The sequence below is a fragment of the Lepisma saccharinum genome, chromosome 30, assembly GCF_977018435.1.
Source record: "Lepisma saccharinum chromosome 30, izLepSacc3.1, whole genome shotgun sequence".
NCBI lineage: Eukaryota > Metazoa > Arthropoda > Insecta > Zygentoma > Lepismatidae > Lepisma > Lepisma saccharinum.
The window spans coordinates 26389748-26410931 of NC_139258.1; the positions used below are offsets into that span (position 1 = coordinate 26389748).

General features: G+C 40.3%; 1 protein-coding gene across 1 annotated transcript in view; it reads right to left on the reverse strand.

The window, feature by feature from the left end:
• Positions 1-2058: 2058 nt before the first annotated feature.
• Positions 2059-21184, reverse strand: part of LOC145981916 (peripheral plasma membrane protein CASK-like) — a 902867-nt gene continuing 883741 nt past the window's right edge. The window contains exon 13 of the mRNA XM_083115412.1: positions 2059-2297. Coding sequence (XP_082971538.1) covers positions 2059-2297 — 239 coding nt within the window. The remainder of the gene's footprint in view (positions 2298-21184) is intronic.

The window sequence follows — 21184 nt, forward strand, 5'->3', positions numbered from 1 at the left end:
TACGCTTGGCAACGTTGTAAAGGGAGAGCGATGTTACCCCTACAGCTTTTACTTAGTAACAATTGTTGGACAGATGGAGCTATGTAGGTCAGCCGCCAGTCGGGCCTGTGATCAGTATAATTTTGAGTGAATTACAACGTCATAACATAGATCACAGCGGGTGCACATTTCCCTTGTTATTGGCATTCATTTGTACATGCGATCCTAAAAATACATACGAAAATATAACATTGACAATTTTTCAGATTATGAAAGAATTTCGATTTTTCTCTTGCGTAAACGAATGGGTTGTTTGTGCAGATAGGTAAGCTCCAGAAGTCTGCAGTCTGCAATATTTGGTATTTTTAATCTTTAACAATTGATGGGAGCCTACCAGACGTCCCGATAACCGATTTAAATTCATTACAGGAATCATTGCTAATACGTAGGCCTACATCATTTAATTTATAAATATATTATTCTAAATAAAGAATTATCGTGGCTGTTCAATGATACTGGTAAAAGAAAATTAAAGGAAATTTGAAAATATGACAATTTGCAGAATACAGTACTATTCTAATACTTCCGAGAATTGAGTGTAAACAAGAAGCACCAAATTGTACTCTGTGTGACAGCCTTGGTCTGTAAACGATTGCGTTGCTGCTTGTTTGTCTGGTTGGGAAAGGTGGGGGGGAGTCCTATGGGGAGTTAATTTTTCCCAACTCTGCAATGTCCAGCTGCAATAATACCGTAGCGTCGTTGAAGCATCTAATACTCCACCAGTATTTCGAATCTTCCCCCACTAAAAGATTTTAAAAAATCTTGAGTATGGGCCTAGTTAGCTTGCAAAAATTTACACACCACGGCACTTGTTTCGATAACAACCTCGAACTTTTGAGTGAACCAAGCTGGTTCGACCACAGATATTATGTACACTATCTACCAAAAAGTAATTGGGCACCTATGATAGTGGTTAATTTAGTATCTAATTTGAATCATTTAGTATCATTTAGTGGGACCACTGGTGGTTGTTCGTGGCACAATGAACTCACAAGCATACTGTACAATACTAGACAATGAAATGCTCCCAACCTTGTGCGTTTTCACGGAATGGACCCCTGTTACTTCCAGGATGACAATGTTAGGTGGCATGTTTCTGAGGCTACTATGCAGTGGTATGCCGACAACAATGTTCACCGATTGGTCTGGCTTGCACAGAGTCCTCATCTCAATCCCATAGAACACCTTTTGGAGGCATTGGAGTGGTGGGTGAGGTCTCGGGAGATGCGGCCAAATTCCATTGCCCAACTGAGTGAGATCTTGCAAGAGGAATGGCGACACATTCCAATGGACGTCCTCCACAAACTAGTCGAGAGCATGCCTGACAGAGTGGCTGCTGTTATAGCAGCAAGAGGTGTCTCCACGAGGTTCTAACAGGGTTCGCACCACCAGACAACCATTTTGTACATGTGTCCAATTACGTTTTGGTAGATAGTGTATATGCGTCTATCTGTCGTTCGACGTTCGTGGGGTCCTCCCTGCCTGTTGTCGTGTGCATTGAGGACAGCGCTGCCAACCTCCTCATAAGAAGAATTGCTGCTTCAACTTTTAAATTATGCTAAATGCAACTAATTATGTATTTTTAAGTTCAATTTATGCAGATATTTTGGAGTTGTGGAACTTGGGTTATCCATTATGTACTACAGTTAAGCAACATTGAGAATTTCGCTCATGAAATCAATTACAATGTACAGTGTGCTTGAAAAAGTTGGAGAAAATTCGACGATTGGGAACGGCGGCCCGTATGTTATATTTGTGACCTCCAACATTCTACAGATTTCCTTTCATAAAATGTTCTAATCGGGGAGTATAAAGAGGATGGACCGGGATGTGATTGTAAAACCTTGTCTTTTAGTCGGCATACTTTCTCTTGCTTGGAACAAGCCCGCTAGAGAAGTACAAATGAGATATAAAATATATTTCCTCAAAGTATCTTCCTGTGAATTAAATTTATCTCTCTCCCAAAGACGCGCGTTTAGAGCACTTTGCCAAACGCAGGGTGCCGGATGCCAGCGAAGTTCAAATTATGCTAGGTTTAAAACAATAATCCAGGGTTGGCATCACTGAATGTAGGAAGCCCTCGATGCTTCCTCGCTGGCCATTTAACCGAGCAACCCCGTCCCCCTCCCTTCCTGGCCTCTCGCCCATCCCGCTGTAGGTGGAAGATCGAGGTTCCTCAGCAGCAGTAACAACTGTCGTCTTTGGGCGGCAGATGGAGCGAGCCATGAGCAAGCGAGTGACAGCGAACAGTAGCAAACCTAGTAAAATGTACGCATATTGCGCTCATTATTTAATAACGTGCATTAAACTCCTAAAAAGTAGAAAACTGGAAATAAGTGTAAATGAATTGTAGGAAGTTCCTCATTTCCCACATGGAGGAATCGCCCCTGAACTATGCAGCCTGTGGAAGCTATACAGTAGATGAACAAGCTTCAACATGTTTATAAGCATTCCATATGTTATCAAAATATAACACTGAGACGTATATATTTGCAAGGAAATACTATGAATTTGTATTTGCAGTAAATATTTGTATGCGCAGTACAAACGTTAGTTCACTGAACCATGGCCGCATTCGAATACCTAATCTCTTTTTATAGTGTAGTAATCATTTTGCATTAAAATATTTAGGAGCACGACAGCTGAAGAAAGACTGCAATGCTATATATAGTTTAGCAGCGAGCTACAGATATATACGGTGGACATAATTTCTTCTAGTTATAGTTAAAACACAGGGTGTCCATGAAGTTTGTTCACACTTTCACCACTTCACACCCCCAATAACTTAAAGTTCAATTGACTTGCATGCTACGTTTCATATGATAAGCCAACTCGAAAAGAATTTCTTTGAGATATTTAATAACCTTGACAGGAGAAGCATAATTTGAAAATTGCAGAGTGATGATGACAATGGAAAATTTCTGAAATTTCATTGACTATAATGAACTGCATGCATTGATATTACACTTCTGGACTTCTTTTTGTAGTTTTATGCGTAGAAGGACAAATTGCACAAAGTCTCGTGATTAATGTTGGTAATTTGGAGTTCCATATCTGCTTAATAAGTTCGAAAATTGAAATTCACTTCTTTGGTGTTATTAACAAAAACTTGCTGTTACAACAATTTCTATTGTGTTATTCTAGTGCAAACTAAACTAATATGCACAAAGTTATTAACCGTTATTTAGATAAAAATATGCTGGTTTACCTAAAAAAGGTTACTATTAGACTTCAATCAATTAAAAACCACTTAACTGAAACGTAAAAATTTAAGAAAAATGTGACATCTAGTGGCTTTTTATTCCTTATTTTTCTTATCTCGCACCTCCTTTCAGCCACTCTATTTGAGATGATGAAAATGAATGGTGAATGCTATTAGATTAAAAATTATGGATTTCCAAGTTTGGACTTTAATTAAAAATTAACCTGTAGATCTACATAAAAACGATATACACCAAAATTAGCTTATTCAATTCTGCATTAAACTATGGTAACCATTCTATTTACTATGCTATCAATTTTCTATAGCCATGAGAACAAAGAAGTGCCGTTTTTTTGGTGTTTTCCAAACAACCGCTCTCCTTGAAATTCTATAAATAAAAACTAGTGGTCTAATCGTGATGAAATTTATATACAATGAAAGTAGAAAGGTTTGAAATACAATTCTTGATTTTCAGATTTTTGAAATAGGTCAAAAAATAGTTAATATCAATTTTGTTTACCAACTTTTTTTCATGTTCCTCTCCTGAAATAAGAAATAAATTATTTTTGGCATAATCTTCCAGTCTCCCTTATTGCAAACTTTTTGCTGTTCTTATTCTATCCTTTTTAGTTTTCGATTTCTTTTCCTCATTTTAATATCTCTATTTCGTACTAGGGCCTCACCGATGGCGTAGCGATAACGTCGTCGCCTTGTAATGAAGCGGTCCCAGCTTCGATACCCGGTGGAGGCACGTAGCGCTTCGGATTCCACTTTAAACTGTAGGTTCAGTCCCGATTAGCCTTACTGTGCATAAAGTGGAGTTGAAACAACAAATTCATCTACATATTTCGTACTTTCTTCGTTTATTTTTATATAGTTTACGGGGCTCGAAAAATCCCGGTCGCCAGGTCGCCATGGCGACTAAAAATTTCAGCCTGGCGACTGTGATCCTGTTCTGCAATATGAACGAAATTTTGATGATTCTAAGTTCAAATTGCAGTACAGCGTAAGTTAGTATTTTTTTTTTAAATCAACGTTTTGAACATTCCAGAGAGTGAGTAATAATTTCTTACCCTTTGTCCCCAACACCCCATTTCCTGTTTTCTCGAATGATTTAGCGATATTTTAAATACCGTGATGCTCAGCTTCTTTTACAGTGTGTTTCAAAAGTTGCACAACCCAAACTTTGAAAATGCATACCATGAAAACAGTAAGAGATATTTACACCGGGTTTTCTGCATTACATTTCTGCGTTAACATTTTTCAAGAAATGCACTTTTGAATGAGAAAAATACCTAAGAAATTATCGAAGGGCCTGATGAAGTCTGATGACTGATGCCATATCACTCTTTCATTTGCGACCAATTTTGGTCATGTGCAACATTTGATGGATTTTTTATTGGCGATTTTATGGGTTGAGTGAAAAGTGCCATTTTTGGGACATATATGGCAATGCTAGCAGGTCGAAATATTGTCAACAGACGCACTATTTCTCCTCCAGTTAATTTCTTACTATGTCGTTTTTCTTTATTTCTCTTCGTATTAATTTCTCTCCACTATTTCTCTTCTCCTTTGGGTGTGTATGTGTGTGTGTGTGAGCGTGCTTGAGCGCCCGATTCCTTGAATTATCTTCTATTTTCTCACACTTTCGCTTTTGTATAACTCTTCTTTTCTCTGTATAAATTATCCGACAGTTCAAAATAAATGGCACTGATTTCGTTAGCGTTACTTTAAAAAGTACTGACAAAATATGCTTATGACCTACTCATGCAAATTTCTGGTGCCAGTGGCTATTCTTTGGTTATTTTGACTGGTAGCTGGCGTACATAGGGAACAAAGCAGAAAATGTCTTCATCGGAATGGTTAAGGGGGAAAGGGAAAATTTCCCCAAGGTTCTTCTCACTGAGGAAGCTGGGAGCGCTGTTGCCAACTTAGCTCTTTTGGGGCCAGATCTGGCTCTTTCGTGCACTCGCACCTTGCACCACTATGATGCCATCACTAGCCCCGGCCCACATACACCAACTTTTGCAATGCGTATACATTTTGCACTTGGCGTGATATTGTTCCATTGGCTGCGTCGCCCCACCCCCTGTTACCTCCCCAACTACTTTTATATAGCGCCGTGGCTGAGGTGAAGATGACAATATTGTTATCCGGTAATCCCTTATATTGGATTCATACAACCATCAATGGATTATTGAGATGGGCGATGCCGTCAGATCTAGACGGTAAAAACTAAGAATAAATTGTCATCACTTTAAAGTTACCAGTAATAGCAGCGCCTCCCACCCCCTTGACAACCCATGGGAGGCACTTTATCCAGCCTTCGTAAATCTAATAGCTCCTTGAAAGTCAACTTTAGCTCAATATAAGGTGAAATGTAGCTCTTTTATGCGCATCAGGTTTGGCAAACTAGCAGGATGGCGGTAGGAGGCAAGGAGAAATGCATTACGCTTATTCGTTTTCTTGGGAATATCAAACTTCCGATAGCGGAAAAAGACATATGATCGGGTAGAGGATCCATTGAAGATGATATTTGCGCTAGAAAGAGTCGAATCTCCCACTTGTTTAGCCGTAACTTGAATTTGAAGTTGTCTCTCCATAAGGAATACATGGGATTCTGTAAAAACTTATTCATCATATTTTTCAAACACTGTATCTAGCTTAATAATCAACTTTTAAAACCGATTCCACTTGCAACATGGAGAGAAATTCATACTCTCAAATTATGCGTGGATTTTCCTTAGTATCAGTGCCCATTCTGACGATATTTAAATAAATGCAAGCCTGGTGCGAAATTATCACACCTCACCTTAAACATAGATGCCCTGTGCTTCTAAACCTTTACAAACATGAAATTCTATCCAGTCACGAAACACAGTTCTTTCTTTCTTTCAGAATCATGTATGGTTAATTATTCACTATTAAATTCCTACTTCATCCTACAGAGTGACCATAAAGTTTAGATCCAATGCAAGAACTCATGAACAACGCATTTCCTTAATGCAAAACCTGCTCCACACCGCCAGTCTCAACACACTTCCTCAAACGGTTCAAGACCTTTCTACGAATTCTGTTCAAAATGTAAGAATCCAGAGTAGCCGTTGCAGTGGTTAACCGTTTAGGTCAAAACGGGTTGAGGTCAGTTGACCGTGGTGCCCAGTCGACAGGGTTACTTCTTCCAACGTTTCTGTTTTTTTTTTTTCTTGTCAGTGCAAGAGCTCATGTGCAATCAGGAATCAACACCGCCATAGATCCCAGACTTTATGGTCGTAGAAGTGAAAGCGCAAACTGAAACTGTGAAAAGTACACGGTAGTAGAAACAAAAAAGTATCGCGATCGTTTGCGAAATAATTGCGAATGACTTGATTGTATGCGAAGGTTCCATGTTCCCTGAGACGCTGATGTATCTTTGTGAATGTGTGAATTTTTGCTGTCAGTTATGCCTTCCGTCCTGTACAGGACGTATGGTTTGTTTACAACGCTCCCTTTCAGCAGACTTTAGTTTTAAACAAAGAAATCTCGGAGTGCGCAAGGAGACAAGCGTATAGTCGACGCGCTAGCTAGGTTAACGACGGGCTGGCTTTGAAGTTGACGGAGCGCGCCCACCAGCTACAACAATCAAATTCACCGCACAGTGTTGCCACACATCTACTCTACGCCACCTTCTCTCTCCGCGCACAACACCTTCCCACGGTCTCCATATTGAAGTTGAAAAGTACGGCAACAGCGTATCCCCAGTCATGTGACAGACTCCACGTGGAGTAGACGAGCAGAATGTCAGCTGCGCCCATTGGCTCAAGGACTACGCCCATTGGCTCAAGGACTCCACGTGGAGTAGACGAGCAGAATGACAGCTGCGCCCATTGGCTGAAGGTTGAGTGTCGTTGGACGAAAAGAACTCGCCCGCTATTTATCCCCACCCACGTTTGTGGCGGCGGATTCTTTAGTTCTTCGACGTTAACGAAGTAAACGCGTGGACTATATGATGTGCACAAACAATCAAGTCAGCGGCGAATAGTAACCATACAATTACAATTATCTCGCAAACGATTCGTTTTTGACCCTATGTTTACTGAGACTTTCTTGTTTCTATTATCGTCTACTTTTCACGGTTTCAGAGTGCGCTATCACTTTTGGTACACCCTGTATATGGATTCCAGTTTAAAACAGCAAACGAGAACTCCAATACTGTCCATAGAACAGAATGTTTCATCTCTCGAAATAACCTATCACCACAACGTCTTTATCAAAGCAGCCGAACAGTTCATAACCATGGTTTTATTGTTATGAATTCGGAATTATTTCATATATGCCAAACAAAATTTTATTTTTTGTGTGCAGAACAGAAATGCACAAATTAGGAGAAACTAATGTTTTAATTCATACAGTTACCACCAAAATAGAAAGGATTGGAGGGAAAATCCCGTAATGCGGATGTAAAATCCACGTGATCAAACCGAAAGAGCCATTGTGACTTATTTCTACACCGAAACCTTGCACACAAAGAACAAAAACCCGTTAAGCTTCCTTCTTTCCATGAGTGTCATGAAAATTCATGCAACTTCGATAGCGGACAAACTAACACCTTAGATGTTGTACACTTTAAGTCGGTTGGATTATTCAACAAGGGGGGCATGTTTCTCATTTAAAGACCTTAAAGAGAACTGCAGATGCTATACGTATTTTAGGAACGTGCTTGAAACAAATTCCCCAGCACGTGTTCTAAAAATAATCCGTTCAGCATCGAGCATAAGAATTAGTTGTTTTTTGTTTAAAACGATTTCAGTCGTTGGAACAAATCTGGACTTCAAGGCATGCTACGTCAAACACAGTGGCGTGCCTATAATTTTCGTAAGATAATGTTAAGAATGTTCACTATAAAATTACAATGTGAATGAACATGTTATAATCGCACATCATCTCTTGTGCACGTGTGTTATAACCACCTCTTTCAAATTTCAACCGATAGATGTCACCTTGTTTTCAGTGTTGAGTTTTACTTGTAGTCGAGTCGAATTAAGCTGCGTCTTTGTTCATACTCTTAACATTACATTTAATAATTTATATCCATATTGTGGAAACTTCTTCTGACCATTTCGCTTCGAATTTCGCAGCTAGTGAAGATTCTAACATAAAGCTTTTCTGTTCTTTTTTAAATTAATTTTGTATTACCATTCAAAATATGTTTTCAGTAACGTTTATGCAATAAATTATTTTTTTCATCTCGCTATCAAAAATTGTTGCAGAAAAAATCATTCACCAGAAAATTTACATAGAAAGTAACATATTATATGTGGAAAAAGGAATTGTTGTAGAATTTAGAAAAAAAATGTTCAATAATATCACACAACATATTTTCTGCTTTTTTAAAAAAAAAAACAGCAAAAAGAAAAGTCCACTGGGAAAGCTCCAAAAGTCCCGTTCGGGAAGGGTAAACTTTAACCTTTTTTTTAAGGAAAATTTTGACAAAAGGAAGTTACGACCCCCTTCACTTCTTGGACACACCATGTAGCGCATGCATGTCCTAATGCATTTTCCACAAATTATTATAGTTCCATCACAAAACTGTATTTAGTGGCAGACACCCTTCCTATGAGCCAGGCCTAGCAACGAAGAATGATCATACAGGAAAACAATACGCATTAATACTAGCTACAGGCACTTTAAAGAAATTCAACATCTAACTACGTAAATAAACTCGCTTTGGACTGAGAGAGCCTTAAAATGTTTGTATATGCTATGTAAAAATTACAGCTTCGCAAGAATTTGTGCAGGCGGAAAGCTCGCACTGCAAGGAGTGCAAGGCCTCCACTAGTGCAACCGAGATGCTCAACACTGTATTGTAATTATTGTACATACCCACGGACTCCTCGCGAAGTCTAGGACACTTACCTGTAATGAAAGAGAGAAATTATAATTTTAAAATTTATTCATGTTAAAAAATTATCACGACAATAAATATTAATGCATACTGTGCTTGCAGTAAGAACAAATTAAACATTTTACCGTCGAATACAATTTACATGCAAGATTTATATCAAGGAGACTATACAGGCGGAATAAGAGTGCCCTATCCCCAAATTAACTGATAAAGACAAAAACAGTTAAATAATAGTAAAGGTATAAAAATACCACCATGGGCTGAATTGTCCATAATCTGAAATCTTGTTGCAGTGGTTGACATATTAACGCATGTTTCACACTCATACAGTAAAACTCAGGACCAATTAATTGTTACATTAAACATCATAATGGGTTCATTGTCATTGGGCCTATTTGCACTCTACTTCTAATACAGGGACTTGAGCTCTTTAGCAAAAATAGTCAAGTTAGTGAAAAGTACGAAGATTTTGATAACAACTTACATTATGAAGCCAAACTTCATATCAAGACAAAGTCAAACCCATAGAAAAACTTCAACTGCCACGTAATTGATAAAAGTCGAGGCTGCCAAGTGGCACTCAGCACATAGACAGGCAAGAGGCAACACAATCTCATAAATGATTATAAAGGGTGTCCCATAAAGTGCGCAACTTTTGAATCTGGCGCCATTTTTTAAATGTTTTGTTGGCAGCCCTGTTCTTATCATTTCTAGTATCTACTATCACTCCGATTTGATTAGCAGTTGTTGTTTTCTTTATTGTTGCAGGTGTTGCCATGGAGCGGTTCACAAATGAACAGTGCGTTCTGATCGTGAAAAATTATTATCAAAATCTTAAAAGTGGGGCCGAGACGGTAAGACGACTTCACGCGGTTTTCGGAAGCAATGAAGCACCCAACAAGTCTACAGTTCTGCGGTTGATAAAGAAGTTCGAAACAACTGGTTCTGTTGCTACTGTGAAATCACCTGGGCGAAATCGCATTCAACGCAATGCTCAACAAATCGCAGTAGTGCAACAAAGTGTACCAGTAAGTCCAAGGAAATCAATTCGCTGACGGTCACAGCAGTTGAACATTCCTCGCAGTTCATTGCAAATAATTTTGAGTAAAGACCTTCACATGCATGCATACAAAATCCAACTGGTGCAGAAACTCAAGCCGGCAGATCATCAAAAAAGAAGACCATTTTGCGAATGGATTGAAGAGAGACTGGCAGCGGATGAAAATTTCGCAAAAAAAACATCATTTTCAGCGACGAAGCCCACTTCCACATCAGTGGATTTGTTAATAAACAAAACTGCAGGATTTGGGGGACTGAAAATCCACGAGTGACCCACGAACTTCAAATGCACCCGCAAATTACGACCGTATGGAGTGGTTTTTGGGCTGTTCATTTGTTAACCGCTCCATGGCAACACCTGCAACAATGAAGAAAACAACAACTGCAAATCAAAATCGGAGTGATAGTAGATAAAAGAAATGATAAGAACAGGGCTGCCAACAAAACATTTAAAAAATGGCGCCAGATTCAAAAGTTGCGGACTTTATGGGACACCCTGCTGTAGTTTAGGCGCCAGAGCTTCGTTTGCCTGTAATAATGCAGTTTTGAAGGTGTACGTACGATGTCTTCTGAAAAGGCTACCCTTTACAGCCAATGCCCAGGCAGGGATTCGAACCAGATACCTTCGACATGAAGATCGTGAGTCAAACACTCACAAAGCCCGAAATGACAAATCACGATCAAAAACATGTTTTGCATCGTGCCAATCGTTAACAAACTAAAATACACACTTCCACAGTTCTTCAGATATGTATAGGGTCCGGCAATATATATCTATCACTTTCAAAGGTTTGTATTCCTTAAGGCCCCGCAGTAGGGATGAGACCCATCATGTTAGATAAAAACACGAGGGATACCATTTCTGTAGCAATGAAGCGTTGGACCCTGAACACCGTGCTTTTGTTGTAGAGGCGTATTTTAAAAGTAGTGATTGTATGGTAGCTCGGTAGTGTAAATTTCGAAAGCAGTTGAACACTGGGAGACGTTGAACAGTACCAGAACGACACACAATACGGAGATCTGCATTTTGTTTCCAGTAAGATGGAGCAACTGTACATACCGCTCGGGAAACATGGTAACGTTACGTAAAGTGTTCGCAGGCAGAATCATCTGACGTTTCGGGGACATGGCGTGGTCTCCATGATCACCCGATCTGACTGTTTGCGACTTCTTTCTCTGGGGGTACCTCAAGAGACATGTTATTGAACTTAGAGAACCTGAAGAGAAGAATTACGGAAGAACTCCACCCGCAATGCTCGTGTCTGTAATGGATGACTTTGTTCATCAACTCTGTGAGTGTATAACACGGAATGGTGGCTATCTACCTGATGTGATTTTAAAAAAATAAGACGTAGTGAACAGTGCTGTGTTATTATTTTACAAATGGCATTATGTTATCTATCAATTACCACTATTTTCTTTAACATTAGCTGTATTGTGTTACGATAGGCAATATATAAATGGTACATATATATTGCCGGAACCTGCACATCCTGGATTGAACCACGAACAGCCCAAAACGAAGCAGTTTCGATAATTCTACAGATATACGTTCTCCATCTCAACCATGAGATAACCCACTTTCCAGGTGACCTGTGCCGCGTGGGCATTATTCGGACGAATGCTCTTTCATCCACATTTCTCACCCTCCCCTGGGAAATATATTTATACCACAACGGCATGCCCTTGTTTCCAGCAGCATCTTCTTCCCTAATCTCCCCCCAACTCTCTTACGAAACTCCCCCCCCCCCCCCGGTGGAAGTAATCCCCGTTCCACTTTTCACCAGAAGCAGCAGATGAATGGCCAGCACAAGTTTCAAGACTTCGGGCGGCCGCCCCACAAATCATTTACAGCCGTCTTCTTAAATTCTGGCCAAGGTCTTTTCCTCTGGAAGACATTCTTCTGAGGCAGCGAGTGGGGGAGGAGGGGAGTGTACGTAAATAGCAATTGAGGCATCAAATAAACGCCACGTCTAGAAGACACGTCAAATCATTCGATATCTCCGGGATGTTTCATTCTTCTTCAAAGAGGAAGCGACTGCATCTACGTGTAAACAACGATAATCTACGTCTACATGTAGATATTGTAGACTAAAACTAAAACAGCCCTCTAAGGGCCATGGCCTGGCAGAGCGGCTTTTTAATTGGGTGACGCGTGGTCAGCTCATCGGATCCCATCGTCACAATCTTATGGCTTTTGTGAACTGAGCCCGGTACTTCTTCTTTTCAAGCACAGTTCTCGCTGCGTCAACGAAGAAATTTTGGAGGCACGCACCGGGAATCGAACCCGGGACCGCTTGCACCAAAGGCGAGAGCGCTAACCACTTGACTACGCGCGAGCCCAGATATTGTAGGCTACTATGTAATAAGTGCAGGCGATGTAGACAATGTAAACAAAATCTTACAAACGAACGAATTCTCCTTTGTCCCAATTGTTGAATAATTGTGAAAAGTAACTTGTACTCATCTTTACAATTATAAACAATTTCCTACAAAGTGTCTAACAGAATGTATGAAATATTCTCGTAATTTATAGAAAAAAGTACTAATTTTGCCTCACAATTGCGTTTTTTGACTACATTTAAACTTTTCCCTACAGATGGTGCTTGAATGAAATTGTGAGAATTTCTTCTTGCAAAACGGATTGTTTTCATCTCGACAGGAATCAATAGGATTAGAAAATGTCACTTTTCTTTCGAAATAGTGTTGTAAACAGTTGTGAAACGTGTGTCACTTGAAGGGTAGGTACAGGCGTGTACGGAGAGAGGTAATTGATGCAGTTATGGTTGTAACTTCTTTTAGAAGCTTTGTTGTAGCATAGCTTGAATTATACTTAAGTGATGATTCGTTTTCTCGTGTTATTCATTCCCTATATTGGATTCATTCTTCGTTGGGACTTAGATCCAAGCAGACTGATTTTGTTTGCCAGGAGGCCAACGAGAAGAGAAAAGAGATGCACAAAACAGCGCAGATCATCTAAAACGGCCGGGGGTGAATAGGAAAGAGGTCAACAACAACCAATCAGGACAGAGATATCAGAAAGAGAAGATGGGGCACAAAACCACCAGCCCCCCCTCCAGGGAAACGGACTGCACAACCAACCCACAGTTCAAGGAAGAACCACGTTATCAAGACACTCCATTGGAGAATAGCAACAGGAAAAGGGAGTATCCTTGTAACACCACGGACGAGTAAGACATGTACGACGAACCCTACACCTATCCAAAAAAGCCAATCCGTGCACAAGCAACTCAGAACGTCAACCCTATCGTCACTTCAAATACCCTCTGTCTGACAACCAGACATGACAAAGAAGGTACCAGCTGTCTACATCTACAACGCAGAAAAGAGCCACCAACTCGCCTCAACAGTGATGAAAAAAGTCGGCGACGATGTAAAAATTCGACTATTCCATGATGGCATGAAGCTACAGCTCAACTCCAGACAACCGTACGACAAGCTCATCACTAGAGCACTGACTTATAAGCGAAATGCATATTCTTTTCCAGACTTCTAATGGTAAGAAGAAAGGTTATACTTCGTATTACATACCTTGATGAGCTATTTAACTAAGGTTGAAAGCGCTTATAAATGCTTATTTCTGCAGGAAACGGTTATGCTTGCTTATTTTATAATTTTGGTTTAAAATAGCATATTTTACCCAAATCTCTCATATTTCAATCCTATTTCAATCACACGACGGCATCGGGATGACGAGATCAATGCTTCTAAATAGCCGCACGGGAGAAACGGCATCCAAGAAAAGATACAGTGCATCCATAATCATTTTTCCAATTACCTGATATTATAACACAGTTGAAAGCTCGAAATAATACATTGCAACATTCGCTTTCTCTTATTGATCAAATTCCAGTAACGTTGTCTTCAGAAACTCACGGTGTTGGTAAAATTGTGTCCGACAAGCTCAATCAGGAATTACCGAAAAATACCGGTTACAAAACACTGTGTCAAATTGATAAAAAGATTTCTGGTGAAGAAACAGACATTGAAGAGGAATTCACCGAACAAGAACTGTGGTGTTTTTCACATGCGCCTGTGATGTCATGCGATGTGGAAAGAACATTTTCACTGTACAAATCATTCTTCACTGACAGACGCAGGAGCTTCACACAAGAAAATCTCAGGATGACCTTCCTTACATACTGTAACAGCTTTGAATAAGGTAAGAGATCTAATAAACAAATATTTTTTCAGATTTTCCTGTATATTTTTTTGCTTATTTTGGTGCTTATTATTTTTATTTTTTGTGCTTATTAACTTACTTATTTTACTGTTTGATTGTGCTTACTCTACTCATCACCTACTGCAAAGAGCAATGGCTTAGCTACGTTACGGAAAAATCCAGAAGAGAACGACCAATCAAAGTAGTTCTGCGGATGTTGCCAATCGACACACAGATTGAAGAAATCAAGACCGAGCTAGTGCAACACTACGGCGTGATGCAAGTCCATCAGACGAAGAAGAGAGATCCTAAAACACATGCCAGGATACGAAGATGCCATACAAAGCCAAACATCTACAGCCATGAATACATACTGCACTACAAGATACGAGTGGAGCCATATCGATCACCGGGGATACTACAATGCCATAAATGCCAGAGGATCGGGCACTCCCAGGGACAATGCATGACCCAACCAAGATGTGCGAAATGTGCAGCGAACCACCTCACCTCTGAGTGCCAGAAACAAGACAGACAACTCCCTGCAAAGTGCTGCAACTGTGGGGAAAATCACTCAGCCAACTACAGAGGATGCAGAAAGTTCCTGTCAGTTGAACAGCCGAAACAGACGAGACAAAACTCCACTCCCAAAACAGAAGAGAAAAAAGATCAAACAGAGACTACCAACAAAATATAGCCAGAAACTACAAGGTAAGACCAAGAAGAAACAGACGAGCCCATCCAGTAGCTAACGAGAAAACTACAAGGCAAGAGACGTTAAAAAAGCCAAAGACCAACATCAAAAAACAGAAGACAACATAGCCAAACTACGAACCATCATAGAAACGATCTTCACGATCATCGCAGAAGGAGTATTCTAAACATACAAATGACCAGACAAAACGGACAAAATAAAAGAAATTGTCACAGCAAAACAAGGCTCTTCTAAGGACAAAAGACTCAAGTCGGCCCTTCTAAGGACCAAAACACGGGTTCTGACTAGAACCACCATCAACGACCGAACTTCGAGCGGCAGTCGCAGGGATAACCAAAGACACAACCACCGCTACACGCCACTACCAAACCATCAAATCAGATCAAAGTCAGGGAAATGACACTTCCACCATTAAGAACTCAGAAAAATTCACTCACCGACTCATAGATTGAAATACAGATTCTGTTAGATAGCTTTATTATTCGTCGAAAGTAAAACATGCAAAACTTTGATCACATACCAATCCATGTTATAGAGCAAGTAACTGATTCCTCGCCGTCCAAGGTAAATTCAGCTACTGCCCACGTAACACAGGTGAGTAGGATCATGAAATAACTGAAATATCTTCCTTCTTGTACCTTGTCCCAGCTATCTCTGGAGAAAGGCCGCGCATAGCGACAGAGAAGGGGAGGATATTGAGTGGGTAGAGCGAAGCAGTACAAGCTACTGCGAAGGCTGGTAACTGCAGTCGCTCCTCCCCCTCTTTCCACGCAATCCGGTTCCCTCTCGCGTGTTCATTGGTGGAGCTGCCTCGCGTCACAACCTGTGCAGAGACTTGATTTCCTTCGCCTGCTCCAGACATAGTTGGGGTAGGGTAGTTGAAATCAAAGTAGTATACAGGATAGCCTTGAGAAGCAATGAGTTTCATTTATCCCGTAAAAAGGAACCAACTGTCATAACATATTCTGAGACTGTATGTGTCATAGTTACAGCAGTCTTACTCGGAAAACCCGAAGAGCTAATGCATATCCGTAGAATATCTAGTTTCCCTCTTTTATCCTGGTTACGGGATTGATTGATTTGTTGTTTTAAGTCCACTTTATGCACAGTAAGGCTATTCGGGACTGGACCTACATTTTAAAGTGGGATCCGAACCACTACGAGGGCCACTATTTATATTTTGAGCCTTGGCAACACTGATTGAAGTTAAGCGCGATTTGACGTTTGCACGGAATCGTTTGGCATTCGCGAAGGTCGTTCAAAATCAGTTGTTGTTCAAGAAAACATTGATGCTGTGCAAAACCTAATACTGCAAGATCGTCATGTGACATACTGTGAGATTGAGGCAACCATAGGCATTAGTTCCACCAGCATATATAAAATATTACATGATCATTTAGCTGTGAGAAAGGTATGTTCTCGTTTAATCCCACACAATTTGACAAAAACTCAAAAAGACGCTCGCGTCAATTGGTGCAAACAAATGCTCAATAAATAGAATCGTGGTGCTTCAAAAGACGTATATAAGATTGTAACAGCTGACGAATCATGGATATATGCATATGAGCCGGAACGTAAACAGCAGTCGACTGTATGGGTGTTTCAAGATGAACCCAATCCAACAAAAGTTGTTCGCGCTCGAAGCACATCGAAACAAATGGTCGCCTGTTTTTTCTGGAAAACTGGTCATGTGGCAACTGTGCCTTTAGAGGAACGTAGAACGGTAAACTCTGAATGGTACACAACAATTTGTTTGCCAGAGGTCTTCGGTCAAATACGGAAAACAAACAAACGCCGTCGGATCATTCTTCATCAAGACAATGCCAGCTGTCACACATCTCGTCCAACAACCGACTTTACGAACAGTCAAAAAATCGAATTGATGGGTCATCCGCCGTACAGTCCTGATTTGGCACCCAATGACTTCTTCTTGTTCCCGAATGTCAAGAATAAATTGCGTTGACAACGATTTTCGTCGACGGAAGACGCCGTTGATGCGTTCAAAAACCATATTATGGAGGTGTCTCAAGAAGATTGGAAAAACTGCTTTGACAAATGGTTCGAACGAATGCAAAAGTGTATTGACCATGAAGGAGAATACTTCGAAAAACAATAAAGCAGTTTTCAATGCCAAATTCCTTTATTTTCATTGTTAGTCTCAAAATATAAATAGTGACCCTCGTATGTTCCTCTATCGGGTATCGAACCCGGGTCTTGGCTACGGAAGAGAAAGTTTACAAAAAATCAGCCATACTGAAGTACAGTAATATATTTTGAGTCATGCATGGACGCCGACAAGAATTCTGGCAGGGCAGTGGACAAACTCAGGGGAAAGCAGGTACGTTTCATTTATGAAACACTACAAGTAAACACAAAGCTAAATATATGAAAAAAATATAAAAATATGAGCACTTCCTGGGCAAAATCCACGATCGTATTCTAATGGCAACACTCCACCAACTTGACAATGACACCAAATGCTAAAGATCTAGTCTGTCTGTTTTTAGAACGGGTTATTGTTGCCAAATTAGTTACGTTGCCGATTCAAAACTGATACAAATGCAGGCATTTCCAGTATGGCGTCGGCAGGCCCTTTCCCTTCCTTTGTGACTGTGACAACGTTTGAAACCTAGACAATCTGCACATTATGTTTGTAATGATAATTATGTTAATTGCTTTAATTATACAGTTGATGAGATACGTTGCACAACATTAGGCAAAACTCAGAAACAATGGGTCTGTTTAGTCAAGTATAGTTTATAATGAAATTACCTACTTAACAACAACAGCAAAAAAAGACAGAGAAACGAACATACAAGAAAAAGATAGGGAAGAGGCAAATGCGCCGCTTCTTTTATGTGGCGACGCCTCCCCGATGACATAGTGGTAGCGTCGTCGCCTTGTAATCAAGGAGTCCCAGGTTCGATACCCGGTGGAGGCACATAGTGGTTCGGATCCCACTTTAAAATGTAGCTCTAGTCCCGATTAGCTTTACTGTGCATAAAGTGGACTTAAAACACCAACTCAATCTTAAAGCAAAATCACAATGCCAACATAGCAGAGTTTTATGATATTGTACAACGAGTTACCATCATCTGGAAATAAACGTGGCAGGTAGTCCACTCTATGCATTTAAATATTTGGTCTGAGGTATAGACTTTATGCATTTTTGTTTCAGGTCATGCATTTACTTTTCTGGGCGCACTACCGAGATGTATTACACACGGTGCGCTGAATTCAGTTGGATTTGGAGATAATGTAGACGAATTGATATTTTATTTGCCTATTAAAGACAACTGAAGAATCTTGCATGTATGAAATTAACTCAAGGGCAGTACAAGGACCACAATTCGGAACAAAGAATTTGGGAAGGGGGGTGTGTAACTCCACCTAAACATCTGAAGGGGTACATTGGACCTCCTTCCCCACACCGCTCTGGGACACTGCAGATTACCATTTAAAATTACCATGAGCAATCACCTTAAGGGCCAATCCATGAGTCCCGGGTGTGACACTCACATGCTTCAAATCTAAATATTTTGAGAACGAAGACATTGAGCACATCCATATCTTCATTATACAGGGTGGTCCAAAAGTGCGAACGATCCGAATAAAACCGAAATGCATGCGGTTATTGAAATTACATATGTGTACTTGTAGTAGATGGGGGGGAAACCTACCGAACCGCTTTTGAAATATGGTCTCAATCTTGGATAGAGATAACTTTTTTAAAATGGGAACCTAGGCATGTGAACCATGAAATTACACTGGAAAAAGCTCACAAACACGATTGTAGCAGTCATTTTTGCAAAACTTTATTCATGTTCATGCTACAGGGTGTTAAATAAGTGTTTTCAACAACGGGCCTCCCGCTGGCGCAGTGGTAGTGTCGTCGCCTTGTAATCAAGGGGTCCCGGGTTCGATACCCGGTGGAGGCACAAGTGGTTCGGATCCCACTTTAAACTGTAGGTCCAGTCCCGATTAGCCTTACTGTGCATAAAGTGGACTTAAAGCACCAAATCAACCAACCAACCAAGTGTTTTCAACGGAGCTCTCACAAGTAGAACGCGTGGAAATCATCCTGATGTGTGGGGAAAGAAGCTCGAAAGTCATCGCCGATGAGTTCAATCAGCGCCATCCAGAACAAGCTCCCATTGTGCGGGAACTGATCGCTAAGTTCAGAGACTGGATCTGTTGCAAACAGACCCAAATCAGGTAGGCCTAAGGTAGCCACAGATGAAGCGACATCAACAGCTGTGTTGGCGGCAGTTACGTTGAGTCCGCGTTAGTACCCGTAGTCATCCTGCTGTTACTGGTGTGAGACGTGCTTCCATTATTAGGATCCAGTTTCTTCAACACCTGAGTAATTGATTGATTAATTGAATTGGTATTTTAAGTCCACTTATGCACAGTAAGGCTAATCGGGACAGGGCCTACAGTTTAAAGTGGGATCCGAACCACTATGTACCTCCACCAAGTATCGAACCCGGGACCTTTTGGTTACAAGGCGACAACGCTACCACTGCTCCATCAGGGAGGCCCTAACACCTGAGTGAGGACGATCCTGACCGCCGGGTTGAATTTCCAGAAGAAATGTCCCGTAAGGTGTTACAAGACCCTACCTTACCTCGCATGGTGTTGTTCAGTGATGAAGAAAACTTTTATCTCACATGAGATACTGGTCTGAATCGAATCCTCATTGGGTGGATAAATCTTGGACAGTCCCCCGTTCAAAAGTGATGGTATGGTGAACCCGTATGGTAGGACCTTTCTTCATTGACGGTACCCTAAATGCCGAGGATTATTTGAACTTACTGGATACACAAGTGTTTCCATCTCTCATGATCGAGGATGGCAGTTTCCCTGTGTTCTTTCAACACGACGGCGCTCCACCAGTTTCCCAATCGATGGAAAAGTCGCAGGGGGCCCGTGGAATGGCCACCACGCTCGCCGTACCTGACCCCCTTCATTGGTTATCTGTGGAGCCACGTGAAATCACTAGTCTATTCTGTAAAAATTCATGATATGGAACATTTGAAAGAAAGAATTGTCGAGTGCTCTGCAAGCATCATACCCGACATCTTATCGAAAGTCCATCAGGAATGGGTGAATCGACTCAATATGACACTGGCCAACAATGGTGGACACATTGAGTATATATATCCTTGAACATCCTGCAACAATGAGAGAAATTGTTGAAAACACTTCTTTAACACCCTGTAGCATGAACATGAATAAAGTTTTGCAAAAATGAATGCTACCATCGTGTTTGTGAGTTTTTCCCAGTGTAATTTCATGTGTCACATGCCTAGGTTCCCATTTTTTAAAAAAAGTGATCTCGATGCAAGATGGCGGCTTTCAAAATGGCGACCATATTTCAAAAGTGGTTCGGTAGGTTTTCCCCCATCCCCAAACTACTTGTACACATATAAAATTTCAAAAACTGCATGAATTTCGGTTTCATTCGGCCGTTCCGCACTTTTGGACCACAATGATGACATTGTTACTGTCCTGAAGAGTGAGGTTTGTGAACAACGTTGTTTTTGGGCAATTCAAGAATAACTGGAGTTCCGGGTGTGACTCGGATGGCGTTAAAAGGTCCACCAACCACCAACAAACTTTAAAACTCTGTAAATTTTTACAACTTTTTTTATCCATCATATTTTTTGGGGGGGGAATGTAGATGTCTTTTATTCCAGTCAAAACATCTTTATTTTTACTGTTATTAATTTTTAAAAAAAAGTTGCGGGTGTCACCTACGTGAATACCTCATTAATTAACTCAATGTAATACCATATTACTCACCTAATACTTTAACTTAACAATATCAAAAGAGGGGAAAAGAACATCCTCAACTCATACATTTTAATAACAACCAAATTTATTTGTGAAAATTACAAATGTATTGAGCATTGCTTATACACTCAATTCTTAATGTAAAAATACAACTTTTATCACACCTTCCACTTCTCTTTGTTAATCTGAATTCGTAAAGCCATTCAAGGATATGTAAATATCAAATTAGTAACTATTTAGTGTCCAACACTAAGCTAAAGCTGAAGTTTAAATTTATTGCAGTTTAAATAGTATTTGGATTAATTT